The sequence below is a fragment of the Colletotrichum orchidophilum genome, assembly GCF_001831195.1.
Source record: "Colletotrichum orchidophilum strain IMI 309357 chromosome Unknown Scaffold_55.1, whole genome shotgun sequence".
NCBI lineage: Eukaryota > Fungi > Ascomycota > Sordariomycetes > Glomerellales > Glomerellaceae > Colletotrichum > Colletotrichum orchidophilum.
The window spans coordinates 234,458-256,438 of NW_019173011.1; the positions used below are offsets into that span (position 1 = coordinate 234,458).

The following is a 21,981-nucleotide window of genomic DNA, read 5'->3' on the forward strand; positions in this document are numbered from 1 at the left end:
CTTAAATATGCATCGCGACTCATAAATCAACCAATCCATCTCCTCCTCACTCAAGCCTTGGCCGGAGAACCGCTGCTCCCCTCGCCCCCCTCATCCTTGGGCTTAGGCGGCTTCGGCACCCTTTCGTATGCATTCGGGCTAGGTCTCCTCTTCTCGTTCCCCTCGCGACCGCCTCTCCTACCATGTCCGTGGCCGTTGCGATCGTGATCGTGATTGTGACCATCGTGGTCGTCGCAGTCATGGTCCCCCTGCTTGCCGCTCTTCTTGCCCTTGCCTTTGCCCTTGTGGTCTCCCGAGGGTATCCTCCTCCTCCCGCCGCGGTCGTCTGCCTCCGAGTCGGACGAGGCATCAGAGGAGTCTGAGGAGGACTCGTCGCTGGATTCGTCGACGGCTTTTGGGCGGTGATAGATGCAGCAAACTGCGATTTGCGTCTGTTAGTCATGCTTACATACGTGTATCTTGATTTGGGTGCGACCAGGGGAAGGACGCCACGCACCTTTTGAGCTTTTACGTCCCAGGCCCTCGTTGTCCACCACGTCTTCCGCCCAGCGCACCGACTGTCTAGAAGGCACATGAGCGCCCCTCAGCCGCAGAATCGCCTTCGTTCCCGTCCTGCTCTGCGTCTCTGTCTGGGTCTGGGAAGGGCCTGACGCCGAGCGCTGCTGCGAACGGTCTTGTACTGCCGCCATTGTGGTAACTGTCTTTGTAAGGTGGTTTGTGAAGTCAAGTCTAGGAAGTTGTGTGGTTTTGTGCTGATGCGCCGCTTCTCTATGCGGGGGGAGAGGGCGACAAGGCGCTTCACACACCGGTAGATCTCCAACGTGCAAAAGCTGCGAATATTCTCGAACGGAGGAGACCTAATGCAATCGCGAAATTGTAGCTGCGTTGGGTGCTCGAGCGTCTGGGTCGTACAAATCTGTCGAATGGTAGACAGATCGAAGATTCTCAAGGGTCGCGTGTTGTAGGGGTCTGCCTATTTGTAAGTGAGAAGAAGGGAAAAGGGTGGGATGCTTTTTTGTTATTTTTTGGAGGGGCGGGTAGAACGCGGGCAGCGGTCACAGGCCACCACCCCCGTTTGTTCAGGTACAGCCCAGCGTTCAGTGCTACCACCCCACGTCATTCCCTAGAAATCCACAGCCCATGGCCGTCCCGGGCCACATGCGAAGCGGTGCGGGATGGGACCTACCAGCCATCTACAGGAACGCGCCGGCGTCGTGAGACGGTCCCGGGCCCGGCATGTCAACGGTTCATCTATTTCGTCATTTAGGTTGCAACCAGGGTTAATGACACGCCACGCATGCTCACGCGTAAAGTGGTCTTAAAAAATGTCGATCTCATTCCAGTCATGCATCCGACATAGGGCAACACTTCTATGCCACTGGCGAAAGTTTTGGCGTAGAAAGTTGATTTATTGATACATTGTGTTTATACAAGGGTATAGCACGCAACGCTTTACACATGATGTACATAGGTAGTTTGGAGATGTTACAAGCCGTTTACGCATTTGCCGCAAGGGCTCTCTTGACAGCCTTGACCGCCTTTTTCGCGCCCTTCATACTCTTACGCGGGCGACTCTTGAGCACCTTCTTGGGAGACTTGTTCAGGAGCCACGCGTTCATCGGCAAGCGAGAGCCGATGAACTTGCCCTCAGGCGTCCAGACCTCGACGCCGGGCCAGTTGGGCTCGTCAGGGTTTCGGGCAGGTTTCACGGCTGCGGGTTTCTTCTTTTCGACCTTGGGAGGAGCGGATTGACTACTCGCCGCCATCTCCATCTTCGAGAAGCCGTCCACGAGCTCGGGCTCGACCTCCAGTTCGGGCTCAGATTCAGGTTCCTCCTGGATGAAGGACGGCGCGCAACCGGCAAACAGGTCTTTGGTCCGCACCTGCGCTACGATTTCAACCCACCCGCACCCCTCGATGAGGATGTCGGTGGCCAACACGCGCCAGGGGAGGTCTTCGACCTTCCTGCGGCCAACATCCTTGCGGGTGAGAGGACCGGCGCGTTCCTTGGTCACGTCGTATTTGAGTTCGAAGGTGCCTGCGAGCTTGAGCTTGTCGGCGAGCCCGGGAGCGGCGATGTTGGGCACGCGGTCGGACGCTCTCGTCTGCTGCTGGAACTCGATGGCCTTCTCGGTGGACGTCGCGTGTTCGGGGATGGGAGTGAAGTTGTAGGCGAGGTAGACGAGGTCTGGCGTGGAGGGGGTGATGCGGATCAGTCCTCCGAGCAGGAGGGACTGGCCGGGCTTGAGGGAGTGCTGCTCGGGCTTGATTCGATGGTGCATGATGAGATCCTCGCGGTGCTCCGGCTTGACGTACTTCTCAAGGTCTGATCGAGCCACTCCTGGAAGGTCAATCAGCTCACCCTTGCCGTTACCGAAGGGGATTCGAATAGGAGAAGCCGTGGTGCCTGGCAGGGAGGAAACCGTGGGCATCTCCGGGAAGTTGGTCTCGGTACGAGCAGGAGGCAGCAAGGCGTTCAGGTCCAGACGCTCAGAATCGTTCTCGAAAGGGTCGCCCGCCTCAAAGTGAGCACCGTTGCTGTCCTCCTTCTTTGTAGACAAGGAGATCGCCAAGGGATGCTTGGAAGGGATGGACGCCGTGGTGCCCTTTGGGAACACGGAGTCGAACAGCTGACTCTTCCCGACGTTGACCTTGCCGACCATCCAGCCAGCACCTCCGCGCTCATAGATCTCCTCCTTGAGCGGCTTGGTCCACCAGCCCCTTTGAGCGCTGACGCACTTGACGTTGCCGAGTCTGATGAGCTTTCCGAACTTGCCCAGCGATCGGCGTAGAACCTCTCTCATGTACGGCATGAGCGAGTCAACCTGCTCCTTCTTGGGAGCCAGCAGATCCGACCGTGTGATGATGAAGCTCATGTCGAACTTGCGGTCCTGGAAGTACCTCCCGGCCCTATTTCTACGGTTCCGGTGCTTCAAGTTGGCGTCGAGGACCTGGTGCAGCTTCGGAATGAACGACATCGGGAAGTCGGCAGCGTCGATTACATGGTAGATGTGATTGTTCTTGAACGGGGACTCCTCGATCGTCTCGCGCAGGGAGTCGACTGTCGGATGGTAGATCGACTCTCCAGAGTGGTGATGGACCAGCTTGTGGCATCGATCGCAGAGCGGTACCCTCTTAGTTTTAGGACCCGATGCTATCGCATAATGTCAGTAATTGCGACAGAAGCAGCTCAGCAGTGATACACACTAATTATGTCCGACTCCAATTCTTCTCCATATCGCAGTGTCTTCGGGTCCAGACCAAGTTGGGCAAGCTGCTCTTCGCTCATGTTTTGCAGGACCTCATCAATGACATTGTCTTCCGCGCGCGCCTCCTTGCCCCCTTCTTCATCACTGCCTTTCGGCGCAAGGAACTCCTTTACAGCTCTCCTGCTCAGGTCGTAATATCCAGCATGCCCGGCTTCGGTCGTTTGGCTGAGTGCGCCGCAGCCACTACATGACAGCGGGAGGTTTCTCGTCGAGATCTTCGTCGTCTCGCTCGCAGGAGGAGGTGGAGGGGCCGCCCCTTCAGGTATCGTCGTCGCCTCAACATGCACGCAGCGTCGCTGTCTGTAGGGGAGGTTCCGATGAGTATCGCCGGCCGGCGCAAAGCAGTGTCGCGCAGACGCGGTCGTGAGGGAAGGGCAGAGGTATACCGGAACCTCACCCAGTGCGGCCCGGTCGCCGATACTCATCGCACTCCTGAGCCATCTCGACGATAACGCACGGTGCATCGTCGCGAAAGCAGAAGAAGTAAAAGGGGAAGTAAATACTGGTGTAAGCTTCAGGACTTTGGGTCCTGCGAGCTCTTTCCACTTCAGACGCTCCCAGAAATTCTAGAAATTTTGGGGCGAGCATTGTCGGAGCTGCACCGATAAGAGTTCCTGCACAGCTTATCGCCGGACAATCATTACCCCCGGTCCGAAAAATCCAAGGGTCGCGGGCAATTTTCAGACTCCCGACCACGCGATTGACATCAGAAGGCGTGAGAAAGGCAGTTAAGATACCCTCCTCCGGATTGTAGCATATCTGAAGAGATTTCCGCCAAGATGACTCGTGTAGGGCAGAGATGGCACGCTTTAAGAGCTGTAAGTCGTTGAGGCATTGCTGTATCGTGAGGATTGAGAAAGCTAACTTATTGCGAACAGAAGGTACTTATAATCCGCTCGAGAACATAGACGACATAGCTCCCAGGACAGCTTTAATTGACACCCGTAGATCCTCCATATCCGCTTCGGCCCCGGTGCCGCAAAACTCCCTCCTAATGTGACGAGGATACACATGGAGTTCGCTAGGCGCGTGGACGGTGGCCACTTCGGTCCCAAGTAAGTTCCCTCGCCCTCGAACCCTCTCTTTCTCTCATCTAGTCTCTCGCTCGTGAGAGCTTCACCATTGACCCTAGAGAAAGAACTAACCACGTCTCACCCTTCCTACAGGAGATTCTGGCGCGACATGCTCCCAAGACTAAAATACTACAATCCCGCTATCCCTATGATCGTAAACCGCAAATCCAACAACGAAGGCGCCGCCATTATGTCTGTCTACTTCTCCACCACTGGCGAACCCCTCGAACCCTCCACCCTCCCGCAAACCCCTTCCTCCGCAATCGACAACTCCAAAGCCCCCGTCCCGCTAGAGGGCCTCGAGCGCGTCGTCAAAATCGACATGAAGAACAAGCACTCGGACGAGATTTATGAGCACTTCCTCCAGGAGACCAAGGCCGAGGCCGTGCTGCCGGGCCCCGAGGACGAGCAGGATATGAAGGAGGCCGAGGAGCTGAGGATCAAGGGCGAGAAGGACCGTCAGCGGGTAGCCAAGATCCTGGAGGAGCAGAGGAGGGAGAAGGCTATGCTTGCCAAGGCGCGTGCCGAGGCTAGCTGATTATAAAGGGGTTTGCAAAAAAGCTTGTATGAATGGGCGTGGAGAGAAACTGAAAAAAGTGTATGAACATCCTGTACAAAATGTACCAAAAAGAATCCCTGCAGAGCCTTGGAAATGGCTGGTTAACTGTGGATAATGTGACCAGTCTGGCCGGTGGCTTACGCAAACAAGTCCTACTCACGATCACAACGAGGCTGATTCAGGAGGAAATGGAAGCTGTTTGGTACGATCTCGGCTGGAAGCGAAAATGAAATCTTTTCCATTATAACCTAATTACGGGCTTGTCGCCCATGTCCATCCAAAACCTCAACGCCCACCCAAGAGAGACCAACTAGCTGTAGGTCGCTGTAAATTTGCCAGCCTTAGCATCTAGATGCATGCTGCTAGCCACCCTTTGCAGGGCTGCGGTTTGTCTTTCTGTAACTCCGGTATCGATGCTTCCTGTAGCTCATTGACACATAATACGCTTATTTCAGACCAAAGCCCTCGCTCTCGTGCACAGCAGTCCATAGCATATGCTCCAATCTCTCCCTAGACCCATACCGACGCAATGCCAGCATGTTAAAGCATGTTCGAGCGATTGGATACCTGTTCTCATCATCGCCTAAGCATGTGATCTTGATCGGAAGAAGAGCAGCACCCATGGCCGGCACTCTGTCGGTACCGGTGATGAAGGAGAGAAGCTTCCTCTGCGCATCAGGAGTGGCCTCCTTGAAGGCATCCCAGAACCATCCTACTACGGGTTCTACTCCATCAGGGTTCTTCGCACCCCAGTTGTCATACTCAGCCACACCCCTCAGGGCGTCCACATCAAGTGCCGTATCTGAGCCTCTGACAAGCAGTTCAATCTCCTCGGGTCGGAACAGTGACAGCGCGTTGCCGCCACAAACAGTGTAAAAACCGCGTTTGAAGGGTTCGAATTGTCGGGCGACCGCCGTTTCGAGCAGATACCTGACGTACAAGTTGACGTACTCTGCTCTGTTTGCATTGGTGACTGGCTTCCTCTCTCCTCCTGGGCACAACGGGACCTGCACCACAGTCCCGTACTTCTCAACGTCGACGACAAAATCAAGCTGGAAAGTCGCCTCGACGTCTCCATCGTACTCAAGAAGTTGTTTGAGACCACTCGCCAACCGTGGCCGATACTCAGCCAGGTCCTCCAGTGTGTAGTTCATGGTTGGCCGAGGGTGTGCGGAGGACCCTGAGGATGAACTAGGAGCGGAAGCAAGAAGCTTTCGGAAGGCGAACGGCGGCAGTGCCACATCCAGAATGGTGGAGTTGTAGATGGCCAGACCCATGACAACGCCAACCAGGAAGAACTGGTCAGAAGTTTCAAAGGCATTGGGATTGAAATAGCAGAATTGGGAGTCCTCATCGTAGATAAACATGCCTGTGACACGGTGTCAGAAACAGACTCAGAATTGACGCAGACTGATACATACCGTGCTCGGGGTTGAACACTTCACGCACGAGGAGAAGAAACCATTCTTTCTTCAGACCACCTGCATCGAGGCCCTCCTCGCCCTTGAAAACGATGCGCAACCCCTTCTTGATGTCTTCGCTCCCGCTTCCAATGACTTCGCTCACGGCCTTCAAGCTGTCATCAACCAGGCACTCTCTCCGTACATCAAGTACCAGGAATTGTGTGACGTTCCTCCGGGTCATGATGCTGTCAAAAAAGGCGTCCCGTGCCTTGGTCATCTGTTGCCTCCGTGCATCATGCTCCAGTATCTGGGATTTGGCCCACATGCTCAACAAGAACGGATACTGGCAGAACGAGAACTTGCCCCTCTTCGACTCCCACGCCTCAAACTCGGCTACCAAGTCGGTGTAGTCAATCATGGTGTTGTAAAAGTCACTCGTAGGAATGATTTGCCCATGCGCCTGTATACCTCCCCTGTGAGTGCTGCTACTCATATTTCCCGTTTGATCCGGGCGCCGAATGTGCGTCATGTTATTGGCCGCAAACACTAGAGAAAGAACTCTCGCGGCGGCCCGAATTTGCCAGTCTTCATTATACACCATCTTTTTCGGTTGCTCCTTTTGTTGCTTCGAGGAGCCACGCTGCGTTCCTAGCGCTGCGTGAAGCGAGGCTGCTGAATGTCCGGCACTCATGTTCGGGATCAGCCCAGCTGTTATGTCCACTCTGACCTCGTGTTTCTTCTCGTTTTGGCGAATGAGTCTGTAAGTCAGGAATCCAGCAGCGAGGTCCTTGATCCTGATAAATCTGAACTCGGAATACCTCGCGAACCAAGTGGTTAAATGGTTCTGGCATGAAGTCGACGAATTGGAAACCAAGCCCAAGATTCGCTTGATAATGACGGAATGTTGTCCAGATACGGGACCAGTTTTCAAGGTCGATCTGTCTTCCCTCATAAGCTCGTCGCGTTTCAACGACGGACGTCGATCATTGTTCCCTCGCCCCTGGAACGCATTCGATTCTCCATGGAGCAGTGGGTTCTCCAAGATGATGAGAAGATATCTCAGGTCCTCTGGATCAGTCATCGGCCGCCCGGGACGCTTGAGTAGTGTTTCGATAGCTTTTAATAGAGTCCTGTGAGTATGGTCTTGACCGAAGAGCAATTGGGACTCCAAGGCTCGGAGCTCTGTGGCTGATAGAGGGTCTACCTCCGAATCTCGGGTCATCTCCTCATAAATGGACATCCATGATTCCGCGGCGTTGATTACCGATCTGTACCACTCCGCAAGTTGGTTCCATTCCACCTGTGGCGAGCGAGATGTGATGAACGACGGCGCCTCCTCTAACCGCTGTGAGGCCGATCGCTTGTGACGTGTACCACCCTGGCTCTGGTTCCCGGTCCACCATGTGCCGTTCTCGGCGAAGTCGCCAAGTAACAGAAGCTTAGGGTCGAGGTCACAGACGGGGGATTCGGAATGTTGCTCTGCGAACTTGGGCTCCGGCCTGGGAATTGGGGGCCGCCGTGAGGCAGATTCGCTCCCTGAGCGTACTGCCGGGACAGGCCGACGAGAGAGAAACGAAGAGTTGACGCAATGGAACGAACTGAAACAGGTAGTGATGTAGTCTTCCAAAGGCCTGAAGATCCTCTTCGGATCGTCGGCATCCAGGAACATGGGGCCCGCCGGCCGGGGAGCACTGGCGTCTGCCGTGAGCTGGCGCATCGAGGGCCTCTCGGGATAAGAAGACGAGAATGACCTTGCCGTCGGGGGTGCACGCAGCGGGTGCACACTGGGATGTGGACGGAGCGTAGGTTGCTCGGGGAAGAGGTAGCTGGGGCCATTGCCGTGACTTTTCTCCCGCCTATGCTGCGGAGTTCCCGTCGTCCTCAAAGTGCAAGGCCGTTCACCCTGTTCCCGAAACGGACTGGGGGATGTGTGCCTTTCGACCATGTCGCGCTGCTCATCCTCTGAGCTCGAGGATCTCCTGATGGCCCTTGCTAAATGTGCGTGGATGGATTGCCGGATCAGTCTCTTGGTCTGCTCGAGTGAGATGGGCCTGGTCTCATATCGTTCTGCTGGGCGGGCGGGTTGTTTCTGGGGTGATGTTGACTCTTGCGACGGCCGCTGGAGCCATTTCGGACCGCTGTTGGATCTGGCGGGTAGCTGGTCCGGGTGGATGTCGTTGATGGTTACACAGACTGTGCATTTGAAGACCTTCAGCTCGCGTGGCCAGCGTACGAGAGAGCCGCAGGTCATGCAATTGCCAGTCGCAAAGTCCCTGCTGCCGCCGCTTGTGCCTCCTCTTTTGTGTGTGTTGCTGCCGGGCGGCTTCGTCATGATGGGCGCATCGTCCTCGGAATCGGTGTCATGTGAAGTGTCGGGGCGCTTCTTCTTGCTGGAGAATAGCGAAGGAAACGGGTGGCTCATGGAGCGGGAATGTGTCGGACGGCGTGGGCGTCTTGGATGGAAATCGGATTCGGAAGAGCTTGAGTCTGCTTGGAGGTGCAAGTTATCCAAAATCGCATAGTCGGGCAGTCGTCCCAGCTGGCCAGGTGGTGCAGTGCGCGAGGGGCTGTGTACTCGGGAGACTAGGTCGGCGGAAGTTTGGCGGAGAGTAGGAGGGCGAGGAGGTGGAGCATGACGTTGCGACGACCAAGGAGCCATGTTGGCGAGCGATGCCGTCTAAACTCTGCGACAACGGCAAGGGCACCTGGCCAACTTGGTCTGCAAGCAGCAAATCGGCATGGAGAAATGAGGATGTACAGGAAGGTCAGGCTAGGGCATTCTCTCAGTTCGTCCTTCTCTCTCACGAATTGTTCCCGCCGTGCCCGAGGCAGGTAGTTGAGGTAAAAGTGAGACGATTGCGAACGAGGAGGGGGAAAGTGCGGCTGGAAGTTGGAGGGAGGGAGCGAGGGCCTGCACTTTGAATTGAGTTGAAAGCGTGTCTCGTCCAACAAGTGTGGATGTAAGTCATAGGGACGAGACAGGACACGGCATGACTGCTGCAGGAGAGGACAGGCTTCACGATGCAGGTGCTGACAAGGTGCGTAAGGAGCAAGTCTCCGACGCACCCATGCTGGGATTATGCTGTTGTGATCGGTTGTAGCTACAGCCAACGAGGCCATAGAGCTAGAGAACGCCGAGAAGACGGGCGGCTTAGAAGCTGGGAACCTTGATCCCAATGAGGAAGACTAAGTAAAAGTGACAACGGCTTCCGTTGTTTTTGTTATGGTGCAAGATGGTTAGATGGTTAGAGCTTGGATCCGGTTGGAGGTAGTGGAATTGACCCCCTCTAGTGTCCCAGCCAACAATTTGCGCCGAGCACGCACACACGTGAGGATATCAGATGACGGTACGGACAAGAAAAGGGCTTTCGGACAAGGTGGTCTTTCAACTGAGCGCCGCGCGCTGTGCGTTCCTCGTGAGATCCATCCTTGGCCAGGACCTTGAGAGTTCCAAGGTTGAATGAGACTCGACACGGGCTCGGCCGAGGGAGGGGACCAAAATCGAACAAAGTCAAGACACAGATAGCATAGCCTATTATGCCAGGTTCGGTTCCATGTTCTCACATCTCAATCTTGTCAAGTCTCGTATTCGACACTGGGCGCACAAAGTGCTGAGAGCGAATCAGCAGGCTGCTTATCTCAGGGCAAACGTACTACCACATCAAAGTAATCAAATAGCCGATCCCTGCGAAGCACCGCCGTGGGACGCGGACGGCTGACTGAGCGCCCTTTCCCGGTGGGAGTTATGTCTCCCTGAAATGGGTTCATAATAGCCCTTTGAGAAGTAAGAAACTCTGCTATTGCACTCTGACACATGGTTCACTGCTCCTTGCCTTGGAAGACTAGAAAGGGCCAGGCTGTCTGATTGTTGTGCGACGAATGCATAAAACACTAAAGAGCTTGCTGTAATTAAGGTCCCAGAAACGTCAAACATGATCAGCCACGCTGCTAATTTAAAGTAAGGTAGTAGAATGAATACCCTAGGCACCTGTGGAGTGACATGAAATGTTGCAATTTCCTCATTACAACCCCTGCTGGTCAGCTCCAGCCTCCAAAAGGGTTTTTTTTTTAAATGGTCTGTTGATATCAGGATTTCAGGATTTCAGGGTCCTGGGCTGAGTGCTGGAAAGCAGGGGCCCTTTTCTCGGGGTCAGCTCCCGTCTCCTGCTCTGCTCCGGTGTAACCTTACTCGTCAAACCAAACAAACCAAACAAACCAACCTAAGCGGTCCGCGGCTGGAGAAACCCCTGCAGGGGAACACTCCAGTCTCCAGCGTGCATTGCCTCCCGCTATTGCCCTGCCTTAGCACCACCATGTGCGCTGCAGCTAGCGGTACAAGTTCGCACTTCCCCGAGACCGGCACTCGGCGGGGGGGCCCGGACGGTTTGGTCCTTCCACAAATCCCCATCCACTTCGTCTCCTTCCGAGTCCCGTCGGTGCCAGCCAGCGCCAAGCTCCCGTCGGCTAACTTCGTATGTGGGGGAAAGAAGTATCGTGGATCCCCGTTTCGTCAATGACAGGGCTCCGCGATTGGATCTCTGCTGACTACTCCGGACCTTCGCTGTTGCACTCTCTCAACCCTCAACCTCAGCTGCAGAGCTTCAGCGGACGACACTGGCACAGCACTCTGCCTCGGCCGTTTCAGCATTTCGATGCATCCATGACACAAGCCCTCGAACCCAACTCTCCAAGCTCGCCGACTATACTCGGACAGCCGGGGTCCCCCAAGCTGGTAGAAAGCTTCAGGCGAACAGCTCCGGACATGACGGCCGCCGTGACGTCAAGTGTTGTCTTTCCGGACCTCGCGAGCTCCAATCACGCTGTATGAGCATCCAAACTCACCAGCGATCAACAATAGGACAGCATCTGCTCCGCCCTGTAACCGTTGTCGTTGTTTTCTCAGAGTACTGTATCCCCGGCCCTGTTCCGGCTGTCATCCTACTTAATGATAGGTCAATTCCGGGCAGGTGAGAGGAGGGCAAAGAACGGAGAATGAAAGTAAGAACCGGGAAAGCTTTTGCCCAGCTTCTGAGTATCATCCTGTCAATCGATATGCAAGCTGGTGAGCTGTCAACAACAGTGAAACGGGTGGTGCTTGTTGGCTCGCTTATCGTCTTTCTACTGACAGCTCTAGATATAGGCATCATACAAAGGAGGTTTCTGGATGGTTGCAAACATGATCATGTTCTCATTCGTCATAATGTATGAACAACTACCTGGCTATCAGCTGGCTACAAAGCTCTACAACATCTGCGCAAACTGCGGCGATACGGAGAATTGGCAGTTGATAAACTTGATCGTATCGTTGCACCAGTTGGGCTCCTTTGTGCCGGTGCCGACCATTCTCGCCTTGTCCGATGCCTTGGCTCCCTTCTTGACGGTGCCCTGCAGCGTGCTCTCAAAGTCGCCCTTTACAATCTTCAGTTCGCCCTCCAGCTCTGCCAAAACTTCGCCGCTCTCACTTTTGAGCTCAAACATGCTGACACCGAGGTCAATTTCCAACGGGCTGGGGTTGTAAACCTTCATCGTATTGACGAAACCACCGCCTCGCTCTTGAGAATTGACCTGCGCGATCTTGGGGCCGCTCATGCCAACAATAGGCACGTCCTTTGCGTACTTGACCTTGGCTGATAGGCCGAGCGCCTTGATTGTGCAGTCGCCATTATCGAGTCGCAGTACAAGCTCATTGTCGCACATGATGGCTTTGACGAATGCCATGAAGGCATTGCGGTCGAGGATCTTAATGAGCTGGTCCTTGACGACAACCTCCGTACCCCCGGACTTGGTCTTGACTTCGGGAAGGTCCAGCTTGCCAAAGCAGCCGCCATTGAACATCATATCGACAGTCATCGGTGCCATGGTCGCGCCCATAGGTCCGGTACCTGTGACCCTGCTGACAATGCCCATAACGAAGGTGCTGTAGTTCACGACAGTTAGACCATGTCTCAAAATTTCATCGGTGTGTGTAAGTGACTGACTCAGTCGTGGGCTGGGAGATCTTGATGTGTTCCACCTCCAGCTTGGAGCGGTTGAGAATGGCCTGGGTGATTGCGTCCATTTTGGCTAGTGTGCTGATTTGGGGAAGCGCTAGAGAAGTGGTGACGTTCAGTAAGATGATGTAGGTTTGGTTGCAAGTGAGACTTGATTACAGTTGACGCTGATTGACGAGTTGACAGGAAAAGAACGGTGAGTAACATCGGCTTTTATACATGCTCACCAACTCATCCAATGTCCTGGTCATCACAACCCCGATACGGCCTCACTGTCGTCAGAACGAACACATGCAGGATTGGCTGCCATGCCATGTGCTCTCGAGCTGCCACAACTTCAATTTTTGCCTCGGAACCTGAGCCTCGTCTCCAACAAACCCTCCGCCACAACACAGTTCGCATAGCTCTTCGCATAGCTTGCTACCCTGCCACACCCCGTCCCAAACTTGACAAGGCCTCGGGGAGTTTAGAACGGCACCCATCAGACGAAGAATGGTTGCCATTCGGTGAGCCCAACATATCGGATAACACCCCTGCGTGTATGACAGATCGATCAACCTAGCAATGCTCTTCCCCTCAAAACGGCAATTCCCTGTGCGGTGAAACACCAATGGAGGGCGAGGGTTCCTCGCAGCTAGAGAAGCGGGAGCCAGCCCACGCACACCACGCACCCGCACCCGCATTCGCACAGCTTTCGACGGCGGAACCCGCAATGCGAATGCTTCTTATTTGGTTTCCATTTCGCTTGGATGTCTCGTTTCGGAGAGCATTGTGCGCTTACCGCACCAGCTCTCCTTCTCCCTCCCCCCCCCCTCCCAACTCAAAAATGAGTCCAGAGACGAGACCCGCCCCTCGGCCGGCTGGCGGCAAGAAGAGTCTCAGTCTCAGCCTCAGCTCGCATACTAGACTTTTCTTTCCGAACCGCATGTGTAAGTGGCGCAAATTATGCTAGTCCGTCCTTCTCTTACGTTCCAGAAGTTTTGACAACTACAGTGGGTAAGAGGGCTGTGAACACTGCCCACTCGCCCATACCCAAGGCTGACTCGAAATGTTTACGTGGGTAGGGTGTGCTTCGCCTTGAGGACCACAGGCAGAGGCTGTAAGTCAATGCAGCCATGGTTTGGTGACGCAAGTTTTGTGCGGGGAGTGGGCATGTTCAATCTCGGTACGCAACGTTGCGAAAGACAGAATTGAATTTTGGCATGTGCTTCCAGCCTTCCACCGAGGGGGGGAAGAGAGAGAGGGTGGGGGAGGGAAGAAGAGAAGGAGGGGCGGGATATTTGTTGATTGGCGATGACCCGGTCAGTCGTCAACCCAACTCTCATGCATACAAGAGGCAGCAGGGCTTCATTCCTTCTCGTCGTGATGTCGTAGCATCTCGAGACTCGAGGGCGCTGTGTGATTTGCCTGCCTAGAGGTGTGTGGAAGGGTTGAAGAATGAAAAGGAGCGGGAATAGGCTCCCGTCCCATGTGTGTAAGAGGTTATGACGCGGAGTCCACGCTGCGTAAATGCTTCCCCCTCGCCTGTGTCCAAGATTTCTTTGGCAGGTTTGTCTTGGGTGGTGTCTAGCAAGTCTGAACGTCAAGCGAATCTAAGAGGGATGGCACTTTGGGACTGTGTGAATTGCAACATTCCTTAGTAGAGACATGACGTTTGCAAGCAAGAAGGATTCGCGGGTCCGGCTCCCGGCTCCGCGGCTCCGCGGCTCCGGAATAGGAATGCGGCCAGGATTCGTGGTGATTCATCGCTCTTTCGATTCATTTATCGAGCGAAAAGACTGGGTAAAGGAAAGACTAACAAACATGACCTTGCTTCCCTCCCCTCCTTCACTCTGTCGAGTACGTGCTTCTTTTTCGGATTCACTCGTCTTCAAAACTCCGCAATCGCCGGGCCTCCCAACCGCTAGTCTCAATCAGTTCCCAACCGCCGGACGAAAGTCGTCATGAAGTCATCAACCGTTCAAACACCTCTTCTGCGCCACCGACTTTTGTTCAGTTCACCATTCACCAAACCCCCAAACAACACCCGCCCTTCACTCTACAACCGTCCCACCAGCTTCTGACTCCGATCCGATGCTTTTCTAAGTAACGAAATGAGGTGAGCCAAGTAGAGACCTTTTCTTTGCAACAACAAACTTTGAAAAAACTGCAACGGTAAAAAGGCAACGTCACTCTCGGGAGGGCGAGAAAGGGAGGGAGAAACAATTCTGATCTGTCATGCTTGCGGCACAGAGAGCCCTTACACTCCGGTAGCGTCATCAAAGACAATCGCGGCCTTGATGGCGCTCTTGTTCTTAATGGACTCGAGAGCCTCGCCAAATTGCTCGAGCTTGAACGTCTTGTTGACGATGCCCTTGGTCTTGACCTTGCCGGAGTCGAGGTAGTCAATGGTAGCGGCTGCACGACTGTCAATGACTGCCTAGGCGCAGAGTTCAAAGATTGAATACGTACGGAACATGTAGGTCTCGGAGAAGGAGCCGAGAATGGTAATCTCGTCACCGAAAATCTTGGAAGGAGGCCATGAAACCCGGGCGGAGCTGCTGTAGACACTGCCCTCGACACATTAGTAACTAGGCGCGTTGGACGAGGACGTGCAGCCTTACCCGTAGACGACGAGCTTGCCACCGCGGCGGACGTAGTTGATGGCATCCTCGAGAATCTTGACGGAACCGGTAGCCTCAACGACGACATCAAAGCCGTATGGGTGATCCTTCTGGAGCTGAGTGAACTGAACCTGTGGGTCGGAGCGAGACAGTTCAACGTAGTTGTCGGCGGCATCCAAACTGCGGGCTAGGTCCATCTTCAGGCCTTGAGGAGCAGCGATGGTGACATTGCAACCACCGTTGTGGCGCATGAGTTGAGCAAGCATCTGTTTCGTAGCGCAGCGGTCAGTCATTCAGCATGGGGTGCTACTTCCCGGCCAATGTGGACTCACAAGACCAGTGGGGCCGGCGCCGAACATGAGGACGCTGGATCCGAGGCGGGGCCGGATCTTGTCCAAGCCGTGGCAGGCACAGGAAGCAGGCTCGAGAAGAGTGGCATCGACATCATTGAGGTTGTGAATCTTGAAGACCTTGCCGGCGGGGTATGCGCAGTACTCGGCGAAGCCACCATTCATGGTGACACCGTGGGCCTCGAACTGCAAAAGGTGTTATTTCAACATCCGTCCGTGTAAGTGGTGAAGTGGGGGGGGGGGGGGGGCGGGGCGGGCGGGGGGGGGGGGGGGTTGAGAGGCGCGCTGGCTGTCGCGACGACAGTGCGGTGTAGAGGGCTGGGCTTTAGAAAGCACAGGTTAGGATTGTTTCGGTATATTGCGTGGTGGGTGTGGTGGGGGTGTGGGGTGGAGGTGGAAGACGTGCTCGCAGAGCAAAAGCTCTCCACGTCGGCAGTAAAAGCACTCATTGCAGAGCTCGCTGTTGTCGGCGGCAACACGGTCGCCGACCTTGAAGTCTTTAACTTTCTGCACCTGTGTATCAGCAGTGATTTCGTCAGAGGTTGCGAGCAGTTGGGTTTTCCTACGGGTCCGACAGCAGCAACGACACCAACAGTCTCGTGGCCAGGGATCAGGGGGAACTTTGCAATGAATTCTCCCTCGTGGATGTGCTATCAAGTATGTAAGTTATACCGCTCAAGGCAAGACTAGACTAGACGTCACGAGATTTCGGAAATTTTACCAAGTCTGGGGCATTTGTGTCAGTCGTCCAGATCAATGCAATACCTGTCCACCGCGTATACAGTGGTACGAAAGAGGGAGGGTTTTACTCACCAGTGCCACAAACACCGCATGCTCGAACCTTGACCAGAACATCGTTCTCCCGAAGCTCTGGCAGAGGAACCTGGACAATTGACCAATCCTCGGGCTTCTCGTACCTGGTGAGGGGTCAGCTTAGCGCCGATGGAGGGGTAGAATATCTGAGGTAGCGACCAAAGTCGCATGAACTGCCGTGCTGACCCGACGAATGCTCGAGGTCGACATGGAGGAATCATACCGGAGAGCCTTCATCTGCTTGGGAAGGTTCGACATATTGAAGTATTTGTTCGACTTATAATCTGGTAGGTAGTAGGGCTGTTTTCATAGCTAGATGCCAAGTCAGCGAACAACTTCCTTATACCTAAGTGAAGCTCAGCATGTACCAGAGCAGAAGCCAAACAACCATGGAAGCTGACAACGTACACTTGGGACTCGCTGAGGGACAGACAGAGTGAGAAGAAGCTTGGTTTTGGGCCTATGTAGCAAGCTTCAGGAGGTGGGAGTAGTAGCTTTATATATATAAGGCCTTCTTCGAGCAACGCGGGGAATGGGCGCATCTTGGGACGGAGATGGGACCAGTGTCCAAGGCGTTGGTTGGCGTGTCTGAGGTCAAGGTACCTACATCTAAACCCTTCCCAGGACTTGCATTGTAAGCTCAAATCAGCGAGCTTCGATGGCTACACCGAGTTCATGTACCTCTTCATTCGTACGGTGCCATCCGGCGTGTTGGCGTAGCTGCATCCCGCGTCCGCAGACGCATCCTCGACCACATTGATGCGCCACTCGGCCAACAATTGGAGATACATACACGAGACGGCATCCCACGCCTCAGGCTAGACCCCAGTCTGGTCTGGGCAAACATTGATCGGTGAGGGCAAAAAGCACCTGAGAAAGAACGGCCCGGAGCTGTTGTGCAGACCACAGAGCTGAGCAAAGTCTAACCCCCCCCCCCCTGTCCGCCCCAAAAATGCCCCGCCCCCAGACTTCCAGCGGAGGTTTTGCTGCACATCCGGCGTCATCACGCAGAGCAGGGCTGCCACCTGGGACCAGAGTCTCAAGCCCGGGAGAATCGGGAGTAGATGGCCCTGGGGGCAATCGAAATGCAGGGAGGAGAATCAAAGTGTGAGGGGCATCGCCATGGCAGCACGTCCACGAACAAGCTTCCAACAACCCGCCAGCCAGCCAGACGAAGCTGTCTAGCTCATCCCATTGTATTGTATGGAGTCGACAAACTTTCATCGAGCCAATCAGACACGACAGAGCTAGCGATGTGCATCCGAATTGGAGAGTGGGGAGCATGTCAGAAGTGCTGGTCTCGAATTGTAAGTGTGTTACCCAGACAGGGACAACACCACTTCCACCATCAACAACACCATCTCTCCCTTTTCCTTCCCGCCAGGCGGTCCACTTGGACACCGCCGCAGTGCTTATCTCGCACATCCGGCACACTTCCCCCGCTACATCACCCCAACAAAACACTTTCAGGGCCGGACCAAGGAGAGTGGGAGTGTAGTGACACCCCATGACACATGACATGAATTGACAATAGTCTGCTCGCCTCGACCAGGCCAGGTGCCCAGGCACTTGCTGATATCCGCGCCCGCGATTCTTTCTCTCCACGCGCTATCCTTGCTTGGAGTGCACCCTCCCCGGTTGTTCCCCGGTTTGCTGGCCTTGTAGCGCAAGCCCTTGGCGTGGAGACACTGCCTCCACATTGACTTACGTATGGGTTTGGTGGGAGGGCATTGGAATGGGTCGCTCGATGCTCTGATACGATTTTCTGCCACCCTCGGGTCGGGCTTGATTTGCCTTTGGTGGCTCATGAGCTTAATTGTGTCTCTGACCACTGTTCTGCACGACGAGGTGCTGGAGATGATGAAGTGTTTGTTTCTGCTGGCGGCGTCTAGGAGACTCCCAGTTGGCTTGTTGTCCCCTCGATGTTTTGCCGCTAGTGGTGTGGTATATCAGTGTAAGTTGTTGTCAGGTTAAGTAGGACGGGACATCCTTCGATTGGGCGAGGTGACTTTCATAGCAAGCACTGGTGCCCAGGACCTCACCTCGCCTTGCTTTCTCATCCCACGGCTCGGGGATATCGAGGTAACCGCGTCCGGACGTTGATGCAGGTGCAGGAAGGTGAGGTAAGGTGAGGGGGAGGGGATGTACCTCACCCTCCTGCTGAGCGAGCAAGCAATGATACCCAAGGCACGGTAGGACGTTGAGGAAGGCGTCCTGGTCTCTTCTGAGCCAATGCAGCACATCTCACCTGCTGAGACAAGACACACAGCATGTATAAAAGTGTGGAGAGGGAGCTTGAGTTCCGGCCTTACGCGGGGGTACGAATGAGACTCTCGCCCGCCCGGAAACCTGGCAATCATGAGATTAACGCAGTCACCGCCACTTCCCAATGGCTATGCTAACCCGCCTCGGCATTCCTCCAACTTGCCGTCTCGTTCAAGTTTCTAGGCTGTCACGCATACTCGCTACGGCAAGGGAACATCGCGCATTGCTTCTTTGCACAAGGAAGGGACGAAGCCGCACACACACACACACACACACACACACACACACACACACACACACATGTCTGGAACCATACGTTATTCGTGCGAAGCCTGCTGAAGCTATCCTACGTGCGTTGGCGCTTACCCCAGGCTCTCAACATTCCTTCATAGACGGACCCCTTTCTCGTCCATCCTCGACTTGAGGACGCTTAGCGCATGTCCTCGTTTCTTTTCCTCGTCTTTGCCTGCCCTCGACATGCAGAAGGGGTTTCGAACGTGGCCTTTCGCAACTTCAGCATCACCCCACGTGCTAGCCGGCAGACGCTGCTTGCTCATCACAGCGTGGTAAGAAGACAAAAGGACGTTTCACAGTTTGGAGGAAGCGGCATAAGCCGCAGGCTGCAATTCATGACCTTTTGATGCAAACGATTTCCGAGGATCTAACCTCCAAACTCCCACGATGTTTCCCCCGTTGTCTGTGACGTTAACAGACGCGCGACTGTTCCGGCCATCCACTTTTTAGAGTACATGTCGGTGCCTTTTTTGTTTCTGCCAATGCGTCTCGAGAGTAAAAGCCGATAGGAAAGAATCCTCTTACGAGGGGGGAGCAGCGCCACGGCCACGGCCAAAGCCACCACGGCTATAGATGTGTTAGCATAAAGACATTCCGACCCTTGCGTTGCGCCGCCGCATCGACATGGCCCAAAGCGTTCGAGGGAGTTGAAGCTCACAATTGGGGCTCGAATCCACCAGGGGCACCACCCTCCTTGCCGCCCTCGCCAGCATCACGGCGGCGGTAGCCACCCTCACGGTCACCACGGTCGCCTCCACGGCCACGGCCGCCGAAGGGTCTTCTCTCGCGCTCGCCCTCGCCGAGCATGCCGCGGGGAGGAGCGTGGGAGCGCTGCTGCTTGATGTGGGTGGCGGGGACGATCTCGGCGGGAAGGTGAAGCCACTCGCGGAGGTAGTCGAGACCCTCGGGGGTCAGGGTGTAGTAGTAGTACTGCCACGAGAACTGGGTCTTGACATAGCCGCGGGAGGTGAGCGACTGGCAGGCCTTGACGACGAACAGGTTCTTGGTGTCGATGTCGGGGTGCTTGGGAAGGTTGTAGTCCTTCTTCGCGACGAGGACACCCTCACGGAAGAGGTACTGCAAATTTCGTCGTCAGCAATCGCTATCCTCCCAATTTTCCAGCACGTCTGAAAATTGTAAATCTAACCTCGTGGATCTTCTTGCGGTCGGCCTTGGGGATCAACATCGTGGCGGTTGTCGTGGTCGCTGCTGGTCGATGAGTGAGATGTCTGATCGAGCGCTGTCGAGAACTAACAAAAAGTTTCGAAATTCGTCGTGGGAGGGTAGAATAGCCTAGTGGGCGTCAACCCTACGCGGAACGTACGAAGTGTGGGGCGCTTTGATGGCACGCAGATGGGTCACGTGTAGATAGCATCCTCTGATAAGACGATCTTACGAATGTCAGCCACAGGTTGTTGCGCCTCACTCATTACCTAGGTATTTTCGATAAGCAAGGCCCATGCCGCACCTATCCTTGTATCCAAACGCTGAACATTTGCCAGAGGTACCATCATTTCACGTCCTGTCTCAACATTGCCAACCAAGCATCGACCTATTTGTTGCGTCGACGGAAATCGAGAAACCAACTGCCACAGCTACGTTCCATAGACGCCTATAATGAACAATATGGCCGTGAAGAACGTCAACGTATTCGTCAGCACCTTCGCTGGACTGGGCTTACCATCGACATTGGTCCTACCCGTTCCCTCAACCACGACTCTATGCGACTTGCGACAACAGCTCGACGAGCGACTGCCCGCAACAGACAACCGCCTCATCCTGACGACAGTCTCCAACAGAGAGCTGTCAACGTCATCTACCAAACCAGTCTCAGACCTTCTATCATCCATTGATGATGACTTTGTTTCTCTGCGACTATCAGTGCCGCTCTGCGGTGGCAAAGGTGGTTTCGGATCCCAGCTTCGAGCCGCTGGCGGTCGCATGTCCTCCAAGAAGAAGCGCAACCAGGGAGACGCCAACAACTCCAGTCGAAACCTTGACGGGAGACGTTTGCGTACCGTCACCGAAGCCAAGGCTCTGGCTGAGTATCTCGCTATAAAGCCAGAGATGGAGAAGAAGGAGAAAGAAAAGCGTCGCGAAAGATGGGAGCAGATTGTCGAGCTTGCAGAGAAGCGCGAGGATGAGATCAAGAACGGCAGCAAAGGCCGTCTCGACGGTAAATGGGTTGAGGACAAGGAAGAATCCAACGAGAGAACTCGCGAAGCTGTACTTGCTGCCATGAAAGCCGGAAAGTACAAGGATAATCTCCTTGGTATATCGCAAGGATCGACAGGCTCAGAGGAAACAGACGAGGAGATAAGTGAGGATGAGAACGAAGAAGGTAGCAGCTCAAAGGAGTCAACGCCGCCATCAGAATCGGCAAAGGAGCCTAAGGACAAGCCGAGGACGTTCATCGGATTCGACGAGGATGATGAGTTTATGAGTTCTGACGAAGATGAAGTCAAGGGCAAGAAGATGTGATGCGCCCAATCGCTTCGGTTTCTCGATCCTCTTGACTTTTTCCGAATATTTTCATCACCCTGCTTAGGTTGCGCAAGGAGTTCAACGACAAATGGGAGCGCACGGAGTTTAAGGTCAGCCGGGTTTCGAAAGGGTACTTAGGTTCAAGATTTTGTACAAATGATCAAATGGGCCGACACTACAGAGAGTTTTCACGAATTCATATTCGGCGCCCCTGGAGCGTCATCAGCGTCATCGCACAACACGTCCTCCGATGCTCTATTTGAGGTCTCGATCCATCTCGAAGTAACACAGTCGCCCGGCTCCTCCGTCTAACCTGCTCACAACGTAGTCGAACTTTGCTTATGCGTCGAGCTTGACGGGGAAGTTGCCGGCCTCTGCTATGTGTTAGCATGCGTGCCTTTGATATTCGGACGAGGTGCTGACCTCGCTGCTCGTCCCAGCGGGTGTACCAGCCAGAGGGGCACAGAGAGCGGTAGCCGAGCCAGAACTGCGACCAGTTAGTTTCCAGTCAGCTTTTAATGAGGACTGCGGACAACCCGGACCTGGCGGCAAGGGGCGAAGTCCTCGCCCTTGGCGTTGATGCACTTGTGGTAATCGACGTAGTTCTGCCAGCAGTGCTTGGTCTGGTTCATGTTCGGGTAGCGGGCATCCGTGCCTATCGAAGCTTAAGTTAGATGCACTTCGCTCATCACTCCCGCCTTCAATTACGGTGGCGGTATCGCGGGTTTCGGTGGTTCGGGCGTAGGGTTCATACCAGCTGGTGGTCATCAGTTAGCCTCGGAAAAAAGATCAGACCATAATTTAGAGAGGGATATTTCTTCAGCATACCGGTAACGAACTTGAAGGGCTTGGTAACGAGCTCCTGATCGTCGGACATT

At 54.7% G+C, this 21,981-nt stretch overlaps 10 protein-coding genes across 10 annotated transcripts; 3 read left to right on the forward strand and 7 right to left on the reverse strand.

Annotated features, from left to right (window-relative positions):
• Positions 1-50: 50 nt before the first annotated feature.
• Positions 51-689, reverse strand: CORC01_07084 (protein phosphatase inhibitor; the record flags this gene model as incomplete). Its single annotated transcript, XM_022618722.1, has 2 exons — positions 51-418; positions 497-689. The coding sequence occupies 2 exons, from the start codon at positions 687-689 to the stop codon at positions 51-53; spliced, it is 561 nt and encodes a 186-aa protein (XP_022474822.1).
• An 807-nt stretch (positions 690-1,496) lies between these two features.
• Positions 1,497-3,733, reverse strand: CORC01_07085 (uncharacterized protein; the record flags this gene model as incomplete). Its single annotated transcript, XM_022618723.1, has 2 exons — positions 1,497-3,154; positions 3,208-3,733. 2 exons carry the CDS (start codon positions 3,731-3,733, stop codon positions 1,497-1,499), a joined length of 2,184 nt encoding a protein of 727 aa, XP_022474823.1.
• Positions 3,734-4,048: 315 nt separating this feature from the next.
• CORC01_07086 (uncharacterized protein) lies at positions 4,049-4,880 on the forward strand (the record flags this gene model as incomplete). Its single annotated transcript, XM_022618724.1, has 3 exons — positions 4,049-4,087; positions 4,218-4,324; positions 4,436-4,880. The coding sequence occupies 3 exons, from the start codon at positions 4,049-4,051 to the stop codon at positions 4,878-4,880; spliced, it is 591 nt and encodes a 196-aa protein (XP_022474824.1).
• Positions 4,881-5,347: 467 nt separating this feature from the next.
• CORC01_07087 (HECT-domain-containing protein) lies at positions 5,348-8,963 on the reverse strand (the record flags this gene model as incomplete). The annotated part of the gene is made up of 2 exons (XM_022618725.1): positions 5,348-6,270; positions 6,323-8,963. The coding sequence occupies 2 exons, from the start codon at positions 8,961-8,963 to the stop codon at positions 5,348-5,350; spliced, it is 3,564 nt and encodes a 1,187-aa protein (XP_022474825.1).
• A 1,854-nt stretch (positions 8,964-10,817) lies between these two features.
• CORC01_07088 (uncharacterized protein) lies at positions 10,818-11,132 on the forward strand (the record flags this gene model as incomplete). Its single annotated transcript, XM_022618726.1, has 1 exon — positions 10,818-11,132. The coding sequence occupies one exon, from the start codon at positions 10,818-10,820 to the stop codon at positions 11,130-11,132; it is 315 nt and encodes a 104-aa protein (XP_022474826.1).
• A 413-nt stretch (positions 11,133-11,545) lies between these two features.
• Positions 11,546-12,362, reverse strand: CORC01_07089 (uncharacterized protein; the record flags this gene model as incomplete). The annotated part of the gene is made up of 2 exons (XM_022618727.1): positions 11,546-12,221; positions 12,283-12,362. 2 exons carry the CDS (start codon positions 12,360-12,362, stop codon positions 11,546-11,548), a joined length of 756 nt encoding a protein of 251 aa, XP_022474827.1.
• Positions 12,363-14,533: 2,171 nt separating this feature from the next.
• Positions 14,534-16,318, reverse strand: CORC01_07090 (alcohol dehydrogenase GroES-like domain-containing protein; the record flags this gene model as incomplete). Its single annotated transcript, XM_022618728.1, has 8 exons — positions 14,534-14,691; positions 14,746-14,843; positions 14,898-15,163; positions 15,230-15,433; positions 15,650-15,754; positions 15,814-15,897; positions 16,089-16,164; positions 16,284-16,318. The coding sequence occupies 8 exons, from the start codon at positions 16,316-16,318 to the stop codon at positions 14,534-14,536; spliced, it is 1,026 nt and encodes a 341-aa protein (XP_022474828.1).
• A 2,822-nt stretch (positions 16,319-19,140) lies between these two features.
• On the reverse strand, positions 19,141-19,805 carry CORC01_07091 (40S ribosomal protein S10-A; the record flags this gene model as incomplete). The annotated part of the gene is made up of 3 exons (XM_022618729.1): positions 19,141-19,186; positions 19,278-19,696; positions 19,767-19,805. 3 exons carry the CDS (start codon positions 19,803-19,805, stop codon positions 19,141-19,143), a joined length of 504 nt encoding a protein of 167 aa, XP_022474829.1.
• Positions 19,806-20,245: 440 nt separating this feature from the next.
• CORC01_07092 (uncharacterized protein) lies at positions 20,246-21,100 on the forward strand (the record flags this gene model as incomplete). Its single annotated transcript, XM_022618730.1, has 1 exon — positions 20,246-21,100. The coding sequence occupies one exon, from the start codon at positions 20,246-20,248 to the stop codon at positions 21,098-21,100; it is 855 nt and encodes a 284-aa protein (XP_022474830.1).
• A 342-nt stretch (positions 21,101-21,442) lies between these two features.
• CORC01_07093 (cytochrome c oxidase subunit 6B) lies at positions 21,443-21,980 on the reverse strand (the record flags this gene model as incomplete). Its single annotated transcript, XM_022618731.1, has 4 exons — positions 21,443-21,477; positions 21,527-21,590; positions 21,646-21,758; positions 21,932-21,980. The coding sequence occupies 4 exons, from the start codon at positions 21,978-21,980 to the stop codon at positions 21,443-21,445; spliced, it is 261 nt and encodes an 86-aa protein (XP_022474831.1).
• Between the last annotated feature and the right edge of the window lies 1 nt (position 21,981).